This window comes from Gopherus flavomarginatus, chromosome 13 (assembly GCF_025201925.1).
Source record: "Gopherus flavomarginatus isolate rGopFla2 chromosome 13, rGopFla2.mat.asm, whole genome shotgun sequence".
Lineage (NCBI taxonomy): Eukaryota > Metazoa > Chordata > Testudines > Testudinidae > Gopherus > Gopherus flavomarginatus.
In genome coordinates, this window is record NC_066629.1 from 29,235,776 (window position 1) to 29,255,763 (window position 19,988).

The following is a 19,988-nucleotide window of genomic DNA, read 5'->3' on the forward strand; positions in this document are numbered from 1 at the left end:
AGCAACAGCTGGTCTGAACTCAAAATATGAACAGTACTGTAAAAGCTGGCTAACCCCTCTTAATAAATTATAAGCGGCCAGTAGGTGGGGGGGGGGAAGTAAGTACTGCTCATAAACACAGTAGTTTGCATTTTTGCACTATCTTTTTGTCTCTGCCTTAAGGCAGAAAAATCCTGCTTCTAACTAGTTAGTTTTACTTAAATAAGGAAAATATAAAACTTTACATTTACCAATTAAGTATTAACACGCAAGGGTTTTTGTCTAAATGTGTATAAAAGGTTTGTAAAATTTGTGTAAAACAAAGTCTTTTGTACCAAGGTACAGGCTCTCCTTTTTCTGCAAAATAAAGCATTTTTCCTTACTCCTGTCAGGCTGTTAATTGGCTCTCAGCTAGGCAAACCCAATATTTCGGTAACAGTTTCTGGCGACCCAGATGTATTTCGGTAACAGTACAGTGCATTTACTTGTTAACGTTGACTCCTCCTCTGGCTTGTCCTCCACTACAGTTTCAAACACAGATTCCACCTGGAAGCAGAGACAATGAGATAATATATTTAAAAAAAGGTCTCTTAGCAGCACCTGTAGCGATAGGGTAGGGATACTGCGCGAGGAAGGGGAAGGGAACATAGATGGCACTAGCTGGCTGGCACTTACCCGGTCAAGGCTAAGCACTCCACTCTCATCCATATTGAAGTGAGCTTTGATGCCTTTGGACTCATAATCCAAGTGCTTCCTGAAACTATCCCCGACTCCTCTCAGCTTCACAGTGGTGAGATTCAAGGACCCAAAGGCTCTGGGGGGAACCAAGGCAACACTGAGAGAATGAACAGATACCAACGGAAGAAGCCTAAGCAGCAAAGTGGGAAGCCATCCCTCTTCCCCCACTTTACTTCAGCATTGTCCCCAATCCACTCCCGTGTTCCGGGGTTCTATTCCCAGCTCTGACCCACTGGGGCCAATCACTTCTGAGCTTCAGCCAAATTTCAGACACTGAGCAGGCTGCCGTTTCTGGTCTTATTCATACTGGTTGACACACTTAGTGTCAGTTACACATACGAATGGGGACCCCCACCCCATCTGCCATATTGCAACCGTTCCAATGCCACTCACTGGCAAAGTGTCTCAACAGGCAACAAAGCTAGGTACTTCTTCACATCAATGCCCTATGGCAATCATTTGTTTCTGATTGGAAGGTCCCAGACTCAACAAGTGAGCCCAAGAACCAGGGCAGGGATAGCCAGAGAGGGAGCCTGTGCACGTACAAAAGAGAAGTTGTTCTGACACCTTTTGCCAGCACTAACTATCTTGGAGACTAGAATCATCTGTCCACAGAACAAGCAGCCCTGAGGCAGTGGCAGTGTGAGTTTTCCCCATACTGCCCTTGCACAATGGGCCTGACCTGGCGGTATTAGCTCTAGGATGAGAGGGGATTTAAGTTTCCAAACAGCAACACAGGTCCTCTAACCCTTGGCCCTTCTGGTGAAAATGCCAGCTAGGAACCAGTTAAAATGGAGGGGAGACTTCTCAATACTGCAATATTAGGTAACTACACATAACTTGGCTTTCTCAATTATATAAGGATTGCAGCAAAGATTCTGAAATTGTGCATCATCGGCCATCCACCTGCATGCAAGCTTCTCTAGCTAAGCACCTATCAGCTTGGGGGCAAGTCTGTGCAAATGCCTGTCCCCACTCACTGCAGGTCATCCTGGCTCAGGAAAGCCAAGTCTCCGTAGTTGACACAGAATTCAAAGTCATCCGTGTAGCGGTTGAAGGTGATGACCTTGCGCTGTGGATATGGTGCCATGCGCTGAAACAAAATTCGCTTGTTGTGCTTTAAGCTCTTGGATTTATCCTCCTCCTCAACTTCACGGGTGAACTCCACCTGAATCATGTGGTTAAAGGCAGAGAATCAGCCACTAACAGGAACATTTTGCCCTACATTGATTGCATCTTTGATCACAGGATTCCAAAGCATTTGGTAGACAATCCTTACCCAGCTTATTGGGACTGTAAGCATTACCCCATGTTACCAGATAAAGAAGTGAGAGACTTGCCCAAAGCGCCCAGGATGAATACTTTAGTGTCTTTCCTTCCAGTGGCTCCACGTACGATTCCAGACTGAGCACCATTTCCCCTTCAGCACTAAAACCTGTAGATTTCCCTTATGCCCTTCCAGCACCACAAGGTCCCACTGCTTATTTATAATCACTTCTCTCAATGCCACCCCACATTGTACCTTCCTCCCCTAAAAGAGAGAACAGGGGAAGTTCACCTGGATTGGGAAAATAGCTGCATCCCGAACTATGAAGGGCTTGACTTTAAAGGCTTTGCTCAGAGCAGCCGCCTGGTAGACTGCACCCATAGCAGCAGCCTCGTCTGCGTTGATGTTCTTTCCCAGTTCATCTCTGCAAAGCAAGGTGGAGGGAGTTGCAAGCTTCTCTGTCACTAGTAAACACAAGGTTGTTGAGAAAAGGCATGTGGCAGAGGCCTCATATACTTACTTGCCCACAGCTTTCAGCAAAACCTCCTGCACTTTAGGGACTCGGGTGGCACCTCCCACTAGAATCACCTGATCGATTTCATCCTAGGAGTTCACAGACAATCAGGTTCTGCCTTGAGAATGTATTTTCGGAAAAGCCAAGTTCACTGCTTCAATATCCCTCCACCATCCACAGTTTAGTGCTAAAAGCAGTCGCACTACCAACCCCACTCTCCAACACAAGACTGGGATCCAAAGATCTTAAGTCCTTATTTCAGTAAACTCCCAAAGTAGTTGTGCCTGAATGAGTACTTCAAGATCAGGCCCAATGGACATGAGCGATTTACAGAGCAGCTGTCTCCAGCATCTGGGACACTGCACCTTATTTAACAAAAAAATCAAATCCAGATCAGGCTCCATGCCAGAGGAGCCAGTCATTGAAACAGTGGTCCAGAGACGAGGAGATAGAAACTACAGCCATGAAAGCTGCTGATCCAAAGAGGCATTGTGCAGCATCCTGAAGACAGTCATGAAGACGATTCTCAGGAATCTAAGGCACCTGCCCCCTTAAAATCTCTACACACCGAACGAATGAAATGAAATGTCTCTCTGAAGATAGTTACATCCGGACATAAGCACAGTCAGGCATGCGCCCTCTGGAGAGACATCCAGAGATGAGATTCCTGATCTATGGTGAAAGCTAGGCCAAGTTCAGATGCCTCCAAGAGATGTGGGGGAGACATATTCTTTATTCCTCATACCAAAATTAAGGGCTTTTTTAGTAGTCAGTAAAACCCTGACCCGAATCCCTGGCTTATAGGCAATCATGGAAACCTGTTTGACATGGTGTAAGTGCATGCCATCAACCTTAGGGCGCACCCTTTGTGCCAGGACACAGCACTGCTGGTGACTTTGCCTCTTGCACCTCCTTTGGTGGCCACTTTCTCAGCTGTGGGGACCATGCCTAGCCTGTCTCTTCCCTGGACTCTTTCAGAGAGTCTTCTGTGACGCAGCCCTCTGTCCATGTCATGCAACGGTCCAGTCCCCTTCTGGGGTTCAGCTTTCAACAAAATATCCACCCGACTTCAATTTTTTTAATCTTATAGGCCCTAGCTCAGGACTCCTCTCCTTCAGAGAGACCTGTCTCCTCTCTATGTCCTCTGAACTGAGTTCCTTCCGGTTACTTGTAAAGCTTAGCTCTGCCTCCTCTGTCCAGGAGGTAATTAGTTAAACTCTCTCCCCCTCCCCCCTGGTGCAGAGCACGACTAATGGGCTCTTTTCCCTTGCCTTGCTGGCAACGGGTGTAAACCCCCATTGCACATGGCAATGTGGTAACTTCTGCACTGCCACCCCTGCCCTCAGGAAAACAGAAGCCTGCATTTCTCAGCAGGGTGAGTTACCTTCCCAAACCAGACCCCTCTCAAACAACAGTGGATGTGATGTGACAGCAGCTCAGCATCAGAGGACCCCACACTTGTCAAAGTATCCATGGACCTACCAGGTTCATCTCTGCACTGCTCAGCGCCTGTAGCACAGGCCCTGGGACCCGCTGGAATAAGTCAGAGCACAAGTCCTCAAACTCTTGCCTGGAGACCTTGGCCTTGAAGTCCACGTCATCCAGTAGCCCCTCAATCTGGCCAGGAAGTCAGAGAGAAAAAGCCATCAGCTTCACATTACACACCATTCTCCAAGCTAACGTCATTCCAATTCCCACTGGACTTTATGAATGCACCCTATCCTCTTACATCCCAATCCCTCTCCCGGTGCTGGAGGGACACAAGACATGGTGCCTTGGATGTAACAGCTGTCTAAATCTCATGCTCCTGGTAGCCATTTAGGGACAGACCTCTCCTAATCTCCTGCAAAGGTCTAAACATTTCTCAAACTAGTAACATTATGGACTTGAGTAGCAAAATCCAAGTTCTCAACAGTTTGTTAAGCGAAATCAGTTTAGAAAAGCCATCAGCATTGGTGTCTCCTGGGCAAGGGTGGAGGGAGAGAACATTGTAGCATAAAGATTATGTAAAGCAGAGGGACAGAGCTCTCCCAGACTCACTCTTAACTCAAGTCATCCCCATTCCTGAGGAAGGGGGGGGGGGGATTTCCTGCAGCACAGGGACACACCTGGGCCACATGGTCAGCATTAGCACTCAGGATAGTTTTCAGGCGGTTGGCCTCCTTTAGCAGCTTGGCCATGGCCCGGAGATTCTGCCGAACATCTTTCGAAGGCTGCTGCTTGTTGAAGAGTTTCACTAGGTAATCCCGGAGCCGGTACTCCATCTCCAGTCCCCCTAGGGTGCGGTCGAATCTGAGCAGAGAATAGAAACCAGAAGCAGACACTCAGCCTGGATGGATTAAGTCAATAACAGAACCTGGAGTTGCAAGTACCTTCCCCACCCAGAAGAGAATTCCAGAGCTGGCCTGGATCTTACAGCTCTTACAAGGCCATGCAAGAATTCTCTCACCTGCAAACCATTTATAACAAGAACAATATGCTGCAAAGAAGGATTGCATGCAATCCTGAATGCTGCACAATTCTCTCCTCACCGAATTCCAGTGCATGGCTTTGCTTTATAAACAACAACAACGTGGCTTTAAACAAACAAGTTCAGCTTTTAATGTCACTGATCAAAAAGCTCAAGCCCCCGCAGCTGCATGAGGCTAGTTGTTCCTGATATTTCTCTTTACACCATCACACAGATTTCTAAAGGTGTCTATCCCCCAATAGGTTTTCAACCTGTTTCAGTCAACCATGGAAAACTGAGCACAAAGCAACAGTACTACAACACACACAGCTAGGAGTGACTATGAATGGATATTGGGTCTGATTAGAAGAACAAATGCACCATTCGAACTAGATGAATTCACCACCACCACAGCCTTTGAGCAGAGGGGCTTTATAACAGTGCCTAAGGTGATGAGCTCCTGAAAAAGTCAGGCTTTGTCTAACTCAGATCCCAAAGTTATTTCCTTGCAACTAGTTCTTTAAACATTATGGATGGGAAGACACTGTTGTCTTTTATGTGCTGCCCCTAAACACCTTCAAAATCCACAGCATGGTCATCCTTCCTCTCCTACCAAGCCTTGTATTAATTATCTCCTCCCCAAAAGAATGTCCAACTTCCTCAACCCAATGAACCAACTTCTACAATCTCACATATAAGTAGACTATGCTAGAAGTGTTATTAGGTTTACAACTGTAAATCCAGCTAGCAAATGCCAGGCTTAGTTGCCTGTGGAATCTTGTGCATATGCATTATGAGACAGTCTTTAACTACACATACTGTCTATTCCCACAGCCCCAGGACCCCATCCTCATTCAGTACTGTACATGGCTCGGACAAAGAGGCAGAATTAAGATTGCATAGGCAACTATAAATATGGCATTTCCTAACCTTCAAGTGCTTTATTTTAATACTAAATATATTTTAATGTAGTTGTTAAAAAAATATAATTTGCAAGGGGGTTTTGGCAAAAAAGACTCGTGTATAAGTGTAACCACCACACCACAGCAATCATATACCTTCAGCAGTGTTTGAATTTTGAACCTTCAGCACTGTAGTACACTGTTGCCACTTGAGCTACTGTACTAACTACATTATCTGACAGCAGGAGAAGGTTGTTTTCCCAGATGTGGGATGGGATGCTTATACCATATGAGTCTAGTAGGTGGTTGTGGGGAGCCTAGCTACCTTTATCCCCTCCCCATCAAAAACCCAGGAGGTGAGCTTTCCTGCCCCATGTGGTAGTCCCAGAGTGAATGATGGGACACATTCTGGATTGGGGGAAGCCCAGCTTTCCCCCGGCCCCCTCCCAGCTACAGATGCCCTGGCAGCATCCAGGTGTTCTTACATTACAGCATGTGCTGCTGTGCTGCTTTGTTAGCAGTGTAGGTCCCAAGGACAAGCAGCAAAAGTCTTGTTTAAAATTATTAACTCAGCTAAAACCTGAACGGAATTTCCTAGAATAAAGGAGAGGCATCACTCTAGCCCCAGGCTTTTGTCCATGTCAAATTTCAAAGACCTGCCACAAACAATGGAAGTTTGACAGCTTCTTAAAAAAGAAAGTCATAAGAATCTTTTATAACAAAAAGTGTTCGGTACTCCATACACAAGGATCGTTATGAGCTACACCTATAAGTTTGGCAACATGTCCACATTCCAACTATCCTTTGTACAAAGTGAAGTCACCCAAGTTACTTATAGACTCAATCCTCCCACCCAAGGCACCCTGCCCCCACTCCAGCTTGTGTCTGAATACTCACGTTTAAAACTAGTTCCAAAATTCATCCAATTCTGTGTTTAGAAGAGTCAGCAAAGTAAATATTTTCTTTTAAATATGGGACCCAAGAGAAATTCTTACCCGACCCCCCGAATCTGCAGCTGAGGCTGGGTCCCTGAGTCCTTGGTTTTCACTGTCTGATAAGTCACTATCGTACACACGGTGCTTCCTGCTCCCATGTCATAAAACATGATATTCTGTAAAGGAGAAGCCAGAGAAGGCTAAGTAAGGTACCGGGGTGTTTTGTCCCTGAATGGGAAGGAGAGACGACCTTGGGGATCTCACAGCTTGGAGTGGGACAGGCACTGATCATTCACTAGACCCGCTCCAGTCCACTGAGAGAAAACAAAACACAGTTACTCAACATTACACTTGCAGCAATAGCCATGTGGACTGGAAGCCTGTAGTAACGGACCTACCGAGTGCGTTCTTATTTCTCCCATACTTCTATTTTATAAAGTAGAATACAGAATGAATGCTTTGCTCGTCAAGAGTTCCTTCAATCTGAGGAACTCCCAATTATTTTACAAATAGCCTCCCAGTCCCCTGTGAGGCAGGTCAGTATCATTGCCCCATTTTACAAGTGGGGGGAAACAGGTCAAGAGTGTGGTGAAGCTGACTAGAACCCAGGAGTCCCAGCTCCCAGTTCCCCACTCTCTGAACTGCAAACCGCCTCTCTGCTTTCCATATCTACCAGAAAGCGCAACAGTTAGGAATGTACTTGCTGCTTTACACACACGTGCTCTGCCCAATACTGAGACAGGTCTGTAACAGCAATTAACAGATAGCAATAACCAAGATGAGCACTCAACCAACATGAGCACATCTTTATGTTAATCACTTTAAGTTCCCCACTCGCTTAAGTGGAATTCAGTAGCACCCCCACCTCTGCACCAGCTGCATATACCTGTGCTGTGGCATTGATGTCCTTCCTCCTGAAGACCCCATAGTTCAAAGCCACAGCAGTGTTGTCATTGATCAGCTGCAGGACCTTCAGGTCTGCCATCTGAGCTGCATGCAGGACTGCCCTCCTCTCCGCCTGATTGAAGTATACAGGGACGGTGATCACTGCATCCTTTACGGGTTGTTCTGCAAAGCATGGAAGAGAAGAGGTTTTCTATGGGAGTGGCAAGTACAAAAACTCCTCCATAACAGGGCTATCAACATGCAAGTAACTATGGAGTTTGTGACAGCAAAATCAGTGCTGCAGAGAGAGACTGTAGGCCCATTTCAGCCCAGGTGAAACTGAAAGAAGTCATCAATGGAGTTGACCAGGGATGAATTTGTTTCAGCATTTCCACCTCAAACCCACCAGGCTCCACAGCATCTTGTGAGATGGTCACACTCCCAGTATCTGCTGCGAAAGGAACATGATCAATCTGTTCAGACTTCAGCAATTAATCTAATCTTCCAGAATCCCGAAATCCCAGCCTGTAGATGACTGAATTCACTCACTGGGGTAAAACCTGGTTTGAACTCCCTTTAGTACAAATGTCTGAATTGTAAGTATGTTAACTGCAGGCCTGTAATACAGCAGTAAGAACAGATCCAACCAATTCTTCTGCAGTTTCCACTGCTGCTGGCATTTCTGATTAACAATATAGAGATGATAAATCCATGGTTTAGTTTCTTTTATTAATATTCCACAAGATAATTTTTTTTTTAATATATGAGTTTAGCACTGGTGAAAGGAACCAGAGCAAGTATAAGACGGACGGCAGCAAGGCAAGTTTGCCACTCTCCTGCCAAATTCCTATCACCATGCCCCAAGCCCTAACCAGCTCTAGAGATGAAAGAAGTCTTCAGTCTCTGTATTTATTCTCTTTAGAGGGTGCCAATATGAGAGTTACTTAAAAAAACCCACCAGATTTATGAATTTTTTAAAATTTTATTATTTTTTTTATTATGGGTACTGGTCCACAAGGAATTGGGCTAAAACATCAAACAGACATCAGCTAGAAACTCTGGATAATTAGCAGATTAAGCTTGATTTAAACTGATGACTTAAAAGGTTAAATGATTCAACATCCTGTTCCTGATTCCTCAAGACATCACATTTGAGACCTTCAACCCCAGTCCCCTCCAGTTTCCCTGTAAATTCCACATCCTATGAAATTAAACAAAATAAACTGAACAATGTATGGATACTGTAAAAAAGCAACCATCATCCCAACCTGCAAATTCCTCAGCCAGACCACGCGAATAGTTCAGGACCATGGCCAGTATCTCTTCTGGAGAATACTGCATTTCACTGCAACACAAGGCAAGAATATAAAACCCTCCATCAGACAGGCACCGAAAGTTATATTCAACTGTAAAGCCAAAGCTTCTCTAGCAATTCTCACAAGGCACCAAGCAATACAGGATGAAGCACCATGACAGCCCCAAAAATCACATAAGCCTCAGGAATTATCAGATCCAGGAGGAAAAAATGGAAGAGTGTCCCGTCCCCCCCAGAAAGTAAAAAAGAGATAGAACTGGCAACAAGAATATTCCCCCCTCCTCAACAAGGACAATATGGCCAAAAGCTCCACATTTAACACACACCGAATGGTAAAAATAAGCCATCAGTGAAAAGTCCAGCAGTGACCGTGTGGGAAACAGACACCATTTTGGTCCATAAATATGAAGCAGGAACAATATTATTCCAGAAGGTTATAATTCAACATGTTGGGATTGGTGAGCTCTGCTCACCAAAGGAAGTAGAGACGCGCACACTCAGGTGACGGGGTGGTGCCACAAAACCCAGAAATCAATAAATCACAGCTGAGATGGGAGTTGAAGGGAGAGAGAAAAAAGAAAAAGAAAAAAGAAAAAGAAAAGGACACTGTGCAGAGAACTCTGGACAACGTCCCTGCCCCAAGAATGGGGGGATGTCATTCAGAGAACTCTGCAAAGATGCACAAATCGACTTGGACCGGAAAAAGGCCTTTCAGATGTAGAGAATTCCCCCATCCATCTCCCTCCTCCTAGACTGAGAGTCCTGGAATTCAAAGTGCTTTATTTAGCCAGAGAACAAGCACAGCACACGCAGTGTCAGGGAAAGCTTCCCTCTTTCCCCCACGCTATCCTTTGCTGAAGTGCTTTACCTTGAGCTCGACTGATGCCTCTGGGGCACCAGGGAGCATAATCTGCTCAGAATGGAAAAATGGCCAACTGCAGCAGTATTTGGGATGTGGGTTCCTGCTGACTGGGAACTATGACGACACACCTCTCCTCCCAAGCTCACTTCACTGTTTTCACTTCTGACCTGGGTGGAATTTGAACTGACAATCAAGAAGTGACAAGCTCCAGATTCAGTAACTGGGCCTTTAAGATGGCCATTCCTTCCCAGGGAGATTTTATACCTCCATCTGTAGCTGTCTGGAGCAGCTTTCCTAGAATGATAACATATAACAAGCTTTCCTTGCTTGGCCATGCTACAGAGAAAACTAAAGCCAGCATTTCTCCTCTCTCTAGTGGTGAGAGTCAGCTGTCGACACGCTAGAGGAGACGTTTCTCTGCAAGTTTCATAAGCAACAGCACAGCAATGAATGTGTCAGGAGTCAACTGGAGTCAGTCACTCACTGGGACAGTTTGAAGATAACCGTCTGTCTTCTCTCATCCTTTACCAGCTCGTGTTGTGGGAAGCGCCAACGGTACAGTGTCACTTGGGGGTTATCTATGTGTTTACCCAGCAGGTCCTGAAAATACCGGAGCACTATCTTCGGGTTCTTTATGGACTGCAGAAAGGAAGAGAGCAAGCTCAGTCCTGACTCTCAGGTAAGTTTCACATAACCCCTCCCAACTGGCCCCTCACTGTACACCTATATTTGGGAAAGAATATTTGCTATGGGAGCCAAGATTGACAGTCTGGTAAAAAGCAGAGATGAAACCACATGTAACTAGGGTTTCCATAGGAGAAATAATACAAGGTGAGGGGGTAAAATCTCTTAACTTGGGCACTAAGACATGTATCTCCAAGGGACTAGTGTAGAGAATACACATGGAATGTGAGTTTTGTATACAGGTATATGTATAACATATGCAGCTGGAATTTAGGTGATTTGATATCTTACCATTCCCATGGCGCTATCGCCAAAGAGACGCTCATTTTCTTTCAGGGCTACAGTCACTGGCGTTTTCCTCTGTGACTCTCTAAGCAAGAAAAAAAAGGATAAAAAAAATATGACAGATGGACATTCACTGCAAACAACCCCCACTGACAGGGCTGAGAATGCTTAATGCAGAGAAACTCAGAAAGGATACTCAGATGCCATCAGGAACTGAGGCTACATGCCAGAGATAGCTCATCACTGATTAGTCTGAAGTGTTTCAATAGCAGCATTTCCTTCCAGGGTTGCTGTGCTAATTGATCATTCTCCAAGAATGAGACACAGCAAAGTTCAGTGCAATGTCACCTACAATTGCTCTACCTGTCTATTTGAAAGGCATCTATGATTTATCCCTGATTCCATACTGCTGAAAAGCTTGGAAGAAGGTAACCAAAGTGTTAGAATGCCAGAGGCAGCACTTTCCTGAATTTCTAACAAATGACTCAGGGCTGGAGGCCACTCTAAAGTAACCTCAGTGTGCTTTTGATTTCTCGGTACCTTCATCACCTATTGCCATACCCAGACCCTTCCCACCCTACAAATACACACATTACTCCTAACTCCAGAATGATGGTAAGAGACAGTTGCATGACAAGGAAGGGCTGTAATTGCATAGCAATGTCAGAACTTGGAAAAGTTACCTGACACATGCTAGCCTGAGGCAAACAAAAGATAAGCTCACCCCCAACAAGCGAGGTTCAGAGGCAATTCTCTGCAACCTCATTTGGGAAGTCATCTTTCCCATCAGCCTTTGGCTAGCAGATTCATAGACTGCAAGGCCAGAAGGGACTATTGTGATCATCTAGTCTGATGGCCTGTACAATATAGGCCACAGAATGTCCCCTAAATAATTCCAGTTTGAACTAGAACACATCTTATTTAAAAAATAGCCAATCTGATTTCAGAATTGGTAGTGACAGAGAATCCACCATGACCCTTGGTAAATTGTTCCAATGGTTAATTACCACCACTGTTAAAGTATACCTTATTTCAATCTGAATTTGTCCAGATTCAACTTCCAGCCATTAGATCTTGTTATACCTTTGTCTACCAAATTAAAAAATCCGTTATCAAATATTTGCTCCCCATGTAGGTACTTCTAGACTGTAATGAAATCATTCCTGAACCTTCTCTTTGTTATGCTAAATAGATTGAGCGCCTTGCGTCTATCACTATGAGACATTTTCTGACCCTTTAGTCATTCTCTTGGCTCTTCTCTGAACCCTGTCCAGTGCCGGATACTCTTAAGTCTCTCACCTTCTGCCTATGGGAGTGAAGGAGCTCCCTCTTTCCACTAACAGACACTTGACCTTTGGGGAGCAAGAAGGGGATCCACTCATCTTCCTTTTTCAGACTGCTGACTGCTACAAGATGGAGGTTCCTCTGCTATTCTACTCCTCTCCTAGCCTCTGCATTTTTTCCCCCTTCCCATCATCCAAGTCAGTGAATAGCTCCAGTGCCAACAGCAGAGTCAAACAGGTGATTGTTTTCTGTTTCACTACTGCTCACAGGTTTCTGAACAGTTACAGTGCAACCAACCGGTTTTAGCATTACTTTGGGCAGTTTGGCAAAGCTGAGAAGCACTAAAGGCACTGGGATTGCATCTGTAGATGCAGGATGATGACAGTACATCTCTTGAAGCTGGCACACAATTGGAAGGTTTTCTTAATCATAAGGGGTAGAAACTTCTTCTAAATCAATGATTATATCCTGCAAATACTGCCAGTGTAGGCTCCTCCGTTCCCTTGGGGAAATTTCCTTCTAGTGAAAAGCCCCGAAAAAAAATGAATATAGAAGGCCTTTAAGAGAAGGTGCAGAGATAGGTTATGATGGAAACTCCTATCTCCTCACAGGTTTGCTGATATGGGAACATGCAACACCAAGAAAAAGAATTACAGTTTACTTGTTTAAAACGATTTCCATGGGCACCCCAGGTTTTACAATTGCTATCTTCATTGACTCACTGCCCAGGTCCACGGACATCACAGCCAGAGCATCTGCAATGCAAAAGGAATAGATGTGAGAAGCCGTACTTCTTCCCATGAGAAACCTCTCTCAGTTAGCAAGTTCTCCTGGCATACTCTTGGGAAGGGGTGTAGAGAGAGAAGAGTGAGGTCATTCTTAATTATTGAATCCACAGGAAGGTGAGGAAATGCCATTCTGAGGTATAAGAAAGACAAGGTGGAGGGTAAGGTAGTATATTTTATTGGACCAACTTCTGCTGAAGAAAGAGACAAATATGAGCTACACAGAGCTCTTCTTCAGAAGTTGGTCCAATAAAACAAAAATATGACCTCACCCACCTTGCCTCTTGGATATCCTGGAACCAACATGGCTAGAACAACACTGCAAACATTCTGAGGTATGGCCAGTTCCATGCCACCCTCGACTTCATCAGTGCTAAGCTGCTCATATTCAATAAAATTTTAGGACTAACATGTCAGAATTACCTCGAGGACTGTCAGTTTCATCTCTTGATTTTGCACCTCTGTATTTTGTTTGCCGTTTAAATTTATCTCCCAGTTCTGAGCAAATTGCAGTTCAATTGCTTATTTTTATAGCTTCTTTCTATTCAAGTAGAAGCCTGAAATAATACTGTCAATTTCATGCTGGTGAAAGGTATTAGAACGAGAGCCCTGGAGACAGAAATCCTCTAACCCCAAGCTCTCCCCCGGTACCAGCTACTGATGTACCTCCCCAGAACCCAGCAGAGACCTCCTCTAGTGGTGAGGAGGGAGTGATCCTTGATGCAGTCTCCTTGACCCAATCAATGCTTAGCTTCTCTGCTGAGTCTGCAAATAAGGGATGAATCATACTAATTGCTTTTTTGCAATGGACACATTTATTCGCTGTGAACAGGACCAAACCTATCAACTCATTTCACAAAAATCCCCAAACAGTAGCTGGATAGTTATAATTTTCAGGCTGGACTTCAAGTCATGATCTTGGAGGCATATCCCATTGGAAGGTCCAAGAACCAGCTAGTCCCTAATGTGCAGATTTTTTAAAACTTCCCTCAAACACTGATCAGGTTGTAAAAATCCAAAAAATGAGCGCACATACCGGTTTCTGATGGCAGACAGGCCAGCAGCAGGAAAGTCAGAGACCACAAGGGCACGTGTCTCATCCTGGCCATTGAATCTGTTAATATCTTGCTGAAAGTAAGTATCAAAAATTAATGCCCCAATCTGGCGGTGAAATTCTCAGCATATGGTGGGATTTTTCTCCTTTATGACAACAACTAATAAATAAAAATCACATATTAAATATTTACAATACAGATAAACCTGAGATATAAAGTTCTGATCTGGCTCTACCCAGAAGCCAAATTCAGAGAGTTTGGATCCAGGGTTATGGTTCACATCTATCTCTGATTTACAAATATAGTTCATTCTTAGAATAAAGTTAATTTAAAAAAACTGTCTGGAATATTAAGTTTTGGTTTTACAATATTTTAACAAAATACTAATTTTCTTGCTCGCTACAGTAGCCAACAATTTTGTGGGTCACAAATAGCAAACTCACTTTAAGTGCCCATGTAGATTTCTCCAAAACACACACATATTTTGTTATCAAAATCCATCTTAACATCTCCTTCCTTAAACTGCAGTTTAAATTGGATATGATAGTCTGCACTTCCTGTAAAAATTTTATGCAGTTTTTGTGAACTGTTAGAAAGTTTTTGCATTTCACACTAGAGATGGTTGCATTTCAGTAACAGATTAAGTGGTCCTTTATCTGAAGATGAATGAAATTATTTCATCCCCAGAAGTTTCAAAGAGGGTAATATAAAACATCAGTTGTATCTGACATTGACACCTATGTGAAATGTTAAAAAAAAAAAAGAATTATAAACATTTAACTGCACTTTTCTTAAGTGCCTCAATTTAGTAGAAAGGATCTACTGCTTTTAAAAAGGTTAATCTAAAAATATTGCATGAGATTTTATGAGAAACTGTCACAACGGACTTAAATCCATGTTAATCACAGCCTTTTAGAATATATGGAAATGTGGTTGAGAGAACTGCTTCTAACTTGGAAATAAATATCCACTGTAATGACAACTGCTCTTTAAAATCCCACTCCACTATATCTTGTGCTTACGCATCTGACAAAAGGAACCTACTTATGTACGGATATTCCCCACCAGGCCTTTCAAGTAACTCCAGTGCAGATTTTCTGGGCAAGCGTGGCAATGAACTGTGTCACAGCACAGAAAGCAGCCACCACCTTAAAGAAATTTCACCCAACACTTACCATCCCAGCCTGAAGACAGGAGGAACAGGTTAACTCTTCTAGATAACGTCTGTACTAGTACTTCAAGGCTATCTACTTATTTATTGCCTTCACTTCTTCACACACAGCACTGCTTCAAAAAAGCAGTACTAGCCTTGACATTACACATTCGTGGCTTACAGAGACAGTCCTACACCCATCAGCCCTGCCATTAGTACACAAATATTACATGGGGCCAAACCCTCCCACTCTCTATTAAAGCTGGCCTTCCTGGGAGTAGCTTCTTGGATGGGTAAGGGCAAATGCTCAAGTCAGTATAGAGCCAACAACACAAGCTGAAATTTGAAAATAAATTGGGTTATATACACACACACCATCTCCCATGCTGATGGATGAGAAACACACCAGGCCCACAGATCAAGAACTCAAGTAGCCTCTGCACACATGAATACGCAAGTTACCGTGCAACATGGAAAGACAACCCGTAACGCTCTCCTTTACACACTGGCTTCAAGCACCAGTACAGACTTTTTTTTTGGTGGGGGGGAGGAGGGAGGAAGCTGCTGTGAAGCATACAGTCCCTGCCCAGCGGGGTAAGGGAATGAGGGGACGTGGGCGATGGGCCTGTGAAAAAGCCCTGCTCCCTCCCTTCAAAGGCTCCTTCTCCCGAACGGCGGGTCAGACCCCCAGCGTTCCGGGGTGCAGGGAGCACCATCGAGCCGCCGGCCCCTCCCATAGCACCAGCAGCTCGCTCCCCACACGCCCGACAGACCGGCCTGGGGCTCCTCAGAGCCCTGGCAGCTTGCGGAGGGAGGCCGCATCCTCACCCCTGGGGCACAGGGAGCCCCGGGCTCGTTTTCCGCCCGAGCCTCCAAACCAGAGGCTCCGCGCCCAGCCCGCAGCTCACCTCCGACTGCGCCGCACGCACTGCGCGAGCTCCGCCGCCACTTCTCCCATTAGCGGTGGCAGCCCCGGCGTCTCGCGCAACCTCCGGCCCGGACGCGGCACCAGCTCATTGGAGCGACAAACGGAGCCAGGCCCCGCGAACCAATCCGGGCATCGGACGCGGCCCATTGGGCCACGTTTAGAAGAGCCGGAAGGAAGCACGTGGGATGCTCCAACTCCAGTGGCGCCCGTGGGCCAGGGTGAGGGAAGGCAACCTTGGAAGACTGCACCTGGCACCCGGAGGCGGGTAGTGAGCGAGGAGCTGCTCCATGTCCCGAAGGTGGAGAGATATATGGAAGCTTCATGCATACCTCATGTGAAGACTCCTGTTTGCACGCTCCCTGCTTTAATATGTCAGCGTAGACCGTAAAGACCCTTCCTTGTGTGCTTGCCTAGTGGGGCTCAGGAGGCGTAAGCAGGCAAAGAAAACTGTGTGCATCCTGCCCGTGAAAGTCTTTTGCACAAGTGCATTTGCCCCAGGGGAAAAGGTCTGTATACCTTCTCCGTGGCCTGGCAGTGTGAGGCCCTGGGTTCTATGTAACTATCACACACAGGCATAACAACATATGAATGAAGATTCTTACGTGTTTAATGGGCCACGGGGAAGTGTGATGTAATTCCTGGTTTCACAGGTAAACGCTAGCAACAAAAAGCTGCCTTTCTTTCCCCCAACTCAAGACCAGAAAGTCATTCGACCCTCAAGTCAGCCATGCGGTAGAAGAGAGAGGCTTTTAATTCTTACCAAACCTCCAATAACGCAACAGTCAATTTGAAATCCAACATTTGCAAAATGAGAAAGCAAGAAAAAAATACAGCTAACAGAAATGTTATTGTTTTATAACGTGTTCTGGTCTCATGAACTAACACAATTCTAGAGTTAGAGAACTCAAGTGCTTTTAGGCTGAAACAAAAAAAGTGTTGTGCAGTTTGTGTGTGAAATACTTGCTTTTTGTTACTTGTTACCTTGTCTGCATTATTGTAACTTTAACAAGGTCCATCAAACTAGCTACCCCAGGGATCCATGATTTTAGGTTTTTTGAATGGTTCTCTCTACCGTTTGGGCCTGGGCCCTTCCCTGAGATTGGTTTGAAGTGGTATGTGCAATAAAATGAAAGCAATGCTGCTATATTGAAGCATGATACAAACATGAACCATGCTCTATATGACCATCTAAAAAGCGCTATTGAATAGTGTTCCTCCTACACTATTTCGGTGTAGGGAATCACTCTATTACCAATCAGGGAAAAGGGCCCATTAGTAAGTACCTTGTGTGAGGCTGTAGAGGGGTTATAAACGTGCTGCAGACACACCGGATTGTGCCCTATCACAGGGCCAGCTCCGTGTTCAGGCCTCGATCCCGAAAACTCGTACGCGCACGCTTGACTTTACTCCCGCAAGCAACACCGCCCATTTCTCCGGCCTTGGTAGAGCGGAGGGAGGCGGGGACACTGGAGTTTACAGTAGCGCCCTTGCGCCCTGACGGCCGCTGCGCGCGCGAAAACTACAGCTCCCGGCAGCGGCGAGGAGGACTGCGCTTGCCCAGCGCCCCACGTGACAGGCCGCCACCGCCCCTCACGCGCGCAGGGAGAGGCGGTCCTCGGCGGCCCGGTCACCTGACCCCTGTCAGGTCCGGCTCTGGGGACCAAGATGGCCGCTTACCTGCAGTGGCGCCGCTTCGTGTTCTTTGACAGGGAGACGGTGAAGGAGCCGGCCGGGCCCGACGGGGGAGCAGCCGGCGGGGGGAAGCCCTTCGCCCTTCCGCCGGGCGTCACCGTCTGCGACTCGGGCAGAGGCAGCCTGGTGTTCGGGGATATCCTTGGCCGGGGCTCCTGAGGGGGAGAGAAGCAGGGGGGTCCCTCACCCTCATCCTCTTTGAATGCTAGCGGGTAGGAAAGGGGTCGGGGCGCCTTTCCCCCTCCTTGGGCGCCAGTGCGCCGGGAGGAGATTTAGGAATGGCCAAGTCCGCAGTCGGCAGGAACAAGACTGCTCCCTACGCCTGGCTGGTGCTGTCATGTTCTGATATACGCGTGTCTGCTTCACGTCACAAACTTGTCCATCGCACTGGCACCAATTGCTCCCCCACCAGGCTCAGCCCACGAGTCCAGGGCTGGATGAGCTGTCTAGTCTGAACTCGGCTTACTGCTGGAGGAGGGTGCTTCTGAGTGGGGCTGCGGCGCATTGACGGTGTGGAGTGGAAGAAACTTGCTCTCCCACCGCCTGTGCTTTACCTGTTTGGTGGAAAAATGAAATGGGAAGCGTGTGAGTGATATATAATGCAGTCAATTTCCTAATATTTCTCCTCTATGAAAAGAGTGTTTTGGGTAGTTAACTGGGCGGTGGTAAGCATTCCCTGAAACCACTAGGAGTGGTTTTGCTGACCTAATGTGTGTTTTTGGAATCCATCAGGCTTTAGGAAGTGTAGCCCATTTTCTTTATTGCATGATGCATGCGAAGATGCTTGTGAATGCGTTCTGCGTGGCTGAGAATCCCTGTTGGTAAGAACTAGAAAGATTAAATATTTTTGCCCATTGTACTCTATGTACTAGAAACAAGATGACCACCCTCATCTTGAAATACACTATGGGTTCACTGCAGTAAGGTTCTGAACGTCTCCCGGCAGGTGCTTCTCTTTGGGAGTCAAAAGTGTTTAGTACCTTGCAGGCCCTAAACTAATAGTAAGATGTCTGTTAGGTGTGCGCAGAGCTCTTGCCTTGTTGTTCAATTGCCCTTTGGCATATAGAAAATGTCTGCTTCTTCCAACTCCCAGTTACCTGTACGTTAAAATGTTCACTAAATATTTTGTTGCAATGTGATGACCTCAGTTTCTGAAAGAATAACTAGTATGAGTATATTTGGCCAGCTGTCACTAATAAGGATAGTTTAAGAAAGGTTTGGTTGTGATATGTGTGGTTTCGTTTTGTTTTTCTCTGAGTACCTTGACTATCATCTACATATGGAAGGTCAGATCTGGTTCTTGTCACGCTCCCTTCAGCTTAGCAGTTTCCAGGCTTACAAGCTGAGGGTGACTCACTTGCACCAGCTGAAGCAACACAGCATCTTGGCTTCTGTTGGTGAAGATGAAGAAGGCATTAACCCGCTGGTAAGTCAAATGACAAGGAGGAAGAGGGATGTACAGTAACTCCTCGTTTAAGGTTGTAATTATGTTCCCGAAAAATGCCATTTTAAGCAAAATGATGTTACATTAATCCAATTTCCCTGTAAGAATTAATGTAAATGGCGGGATTAGGTTCCAGGGAATTTTTTTACCAGAAAAAATACTATATATACACACACACACACACACACACACAATATATTAATATACACACACACGTACACAGTATAAATTTTAAACAAACAGTTTAATTCTGTACACAGCAACGATGATTGTGAACCTTCGTTGAGGGTGGTGGAAGTCAGAGAGTTGGAAGGGTGGGATATTTCCCAGGGAATGCCTTATTGCTAAATGATCAACTAGCACTCTGCTGGGCCCTCGAGAGGTAACATTGTTAATGTAGCCTCACACTCTACAAGGCAGCACGAATGAAGGGAAGGGAGATAGCATAGCAGAGAGAGAGAGACATTGTGTGTGACAGAGATGCACATTGCCCCTTTAAGTACCCTGACCCCACTCTAAGTACATTCTCTTTTTAAGTAGATCGGCAAGTGAAGACAGCAGCTGCTGCCAGCAAGCTCCCTCCATCCTACGTGTCTCCCCCCTACGCTGTGGAGATGGGGTAAAAGAGTGGTGGGGGGAACCACCCCTCTTCCTCCCACCCCCAGCACAGCAAACAGGAGGCTCCCTGGAGCAGCTCCAAAGCAGAGGGCGGGAGCAGCATGTGGCAGTTGGGGGAGGGACAGCTGAACTACCAGGCAATTGATAGCTTGCTGGGCAGCTGCCGCACAGGGAACTTGAGAGAACTGGTGGGGGGGGCTGCTGGTCTGCCCTA

At 45.9% G+C, this 19,988-nt stretch overlaps 2 protein-coding genes across 12 annotated transcripts in view; one reads left to right on the top strand and one right to left on the bottom strand.

The window, feature by feature from the left end:
• The window catches only part of HYOU1 (hypoxia up-regulated 1), a 32,521-nt gene extending 15,061 nt beyond the window's left edge, over positions 1-17,460 (bottom strand). The window contains exons 1-15 of one of the 5 annotated variants that reach the window (XM_050921987.1): positions 17,304-17,460; positions 13,921-14,098; positions 12,761-12,854; positions 10,822-10,900; positions 10,331-10,485; positions 8,938-9,014; positions 7,671-7,852; positions 6,845-6,960; positions 4,607-4,790; positions 3,981-4,115; positions 2,505-2,587; positions 2,276-2,408; positions 1,698-1,885; positions 655-793; positions 465-525 (exon numbers count right to left, since the gene is read on the bottom strand). In XM_050921987.1, coding sequence (XP_050777944.1) covers positions 465-525; positions 655-793; positions 1,698-1,885; positions 2,276-2,408; positions 2,505-2,587; positions 3,981-4,115; positions 4,607-4,790; positions 6,845-6,960; positions 7,671-7,852; positions 8,938-9,014; positions 10,331-10,485; positions 10,822-10,900; positions 12,761-12,854; positions 13,921-13,993 — 1,699 coding nt within the window. In that variant the 5' untranslated portion in view covers positions 13,994-14,098; positions 17,304-17,460. Of the gene's footprint in view, positions 1-464; positions 526-654; positions 794-1,697; positions 1,886-2,275; positions 2,409-2,504; positions 2,588-3,980; positions 4,116-4,606; positions 4,791-6,844; positions 6,961-7,670; positions 7,853-8,937; positions 9,015-10,330; positions 10,486-10,821; positions 10,901-12,760; positions 12,855-13,920; positions 14,099-15,114; positions 15,150-16,000; positions 16,674-17,303 lie in introns of those variants that run through there. The other 4 variants (XM_050921990.1, XM_050921986.1, XM_050921985.1 and 1 more) reach the window with 4 other exon arrangements.
• A 181-nt stretch (positions 17,461-17,641) lies between these two features.
• Positions 17,642-19,988, top strand: part of VPS11 (VPS11 core subunit of CORVET and HOPS complexes) — a 65,435-nt gene continuing 63,088 nt past the window's right edge. For 4 of the 7 annotated variants that reach the window (XM_050921996.1, XM_050921993.1, XM_050921997.1 and 1 more), the window contains exons 1-2: positions 17,653-17,848; positions 18,990-19,138. In XM_050921996.1, coding sequence (XP_050777953.1) covers positions 17,686-17,848; positions 18,990-19,138 — 312 coding nt within the window. In that variant the 5' untranslated portion in view covers positions 17,653-17,685. Of the gene's footprint in view, positions 17,849-18,989; positions 19,139-19,988 lie in introns of all 7 variants that reach the window. The other 3 variants (XM_050921991.1, XM_050921992.1, XM_050921994.1) reach the window with 2 other exon arrangements.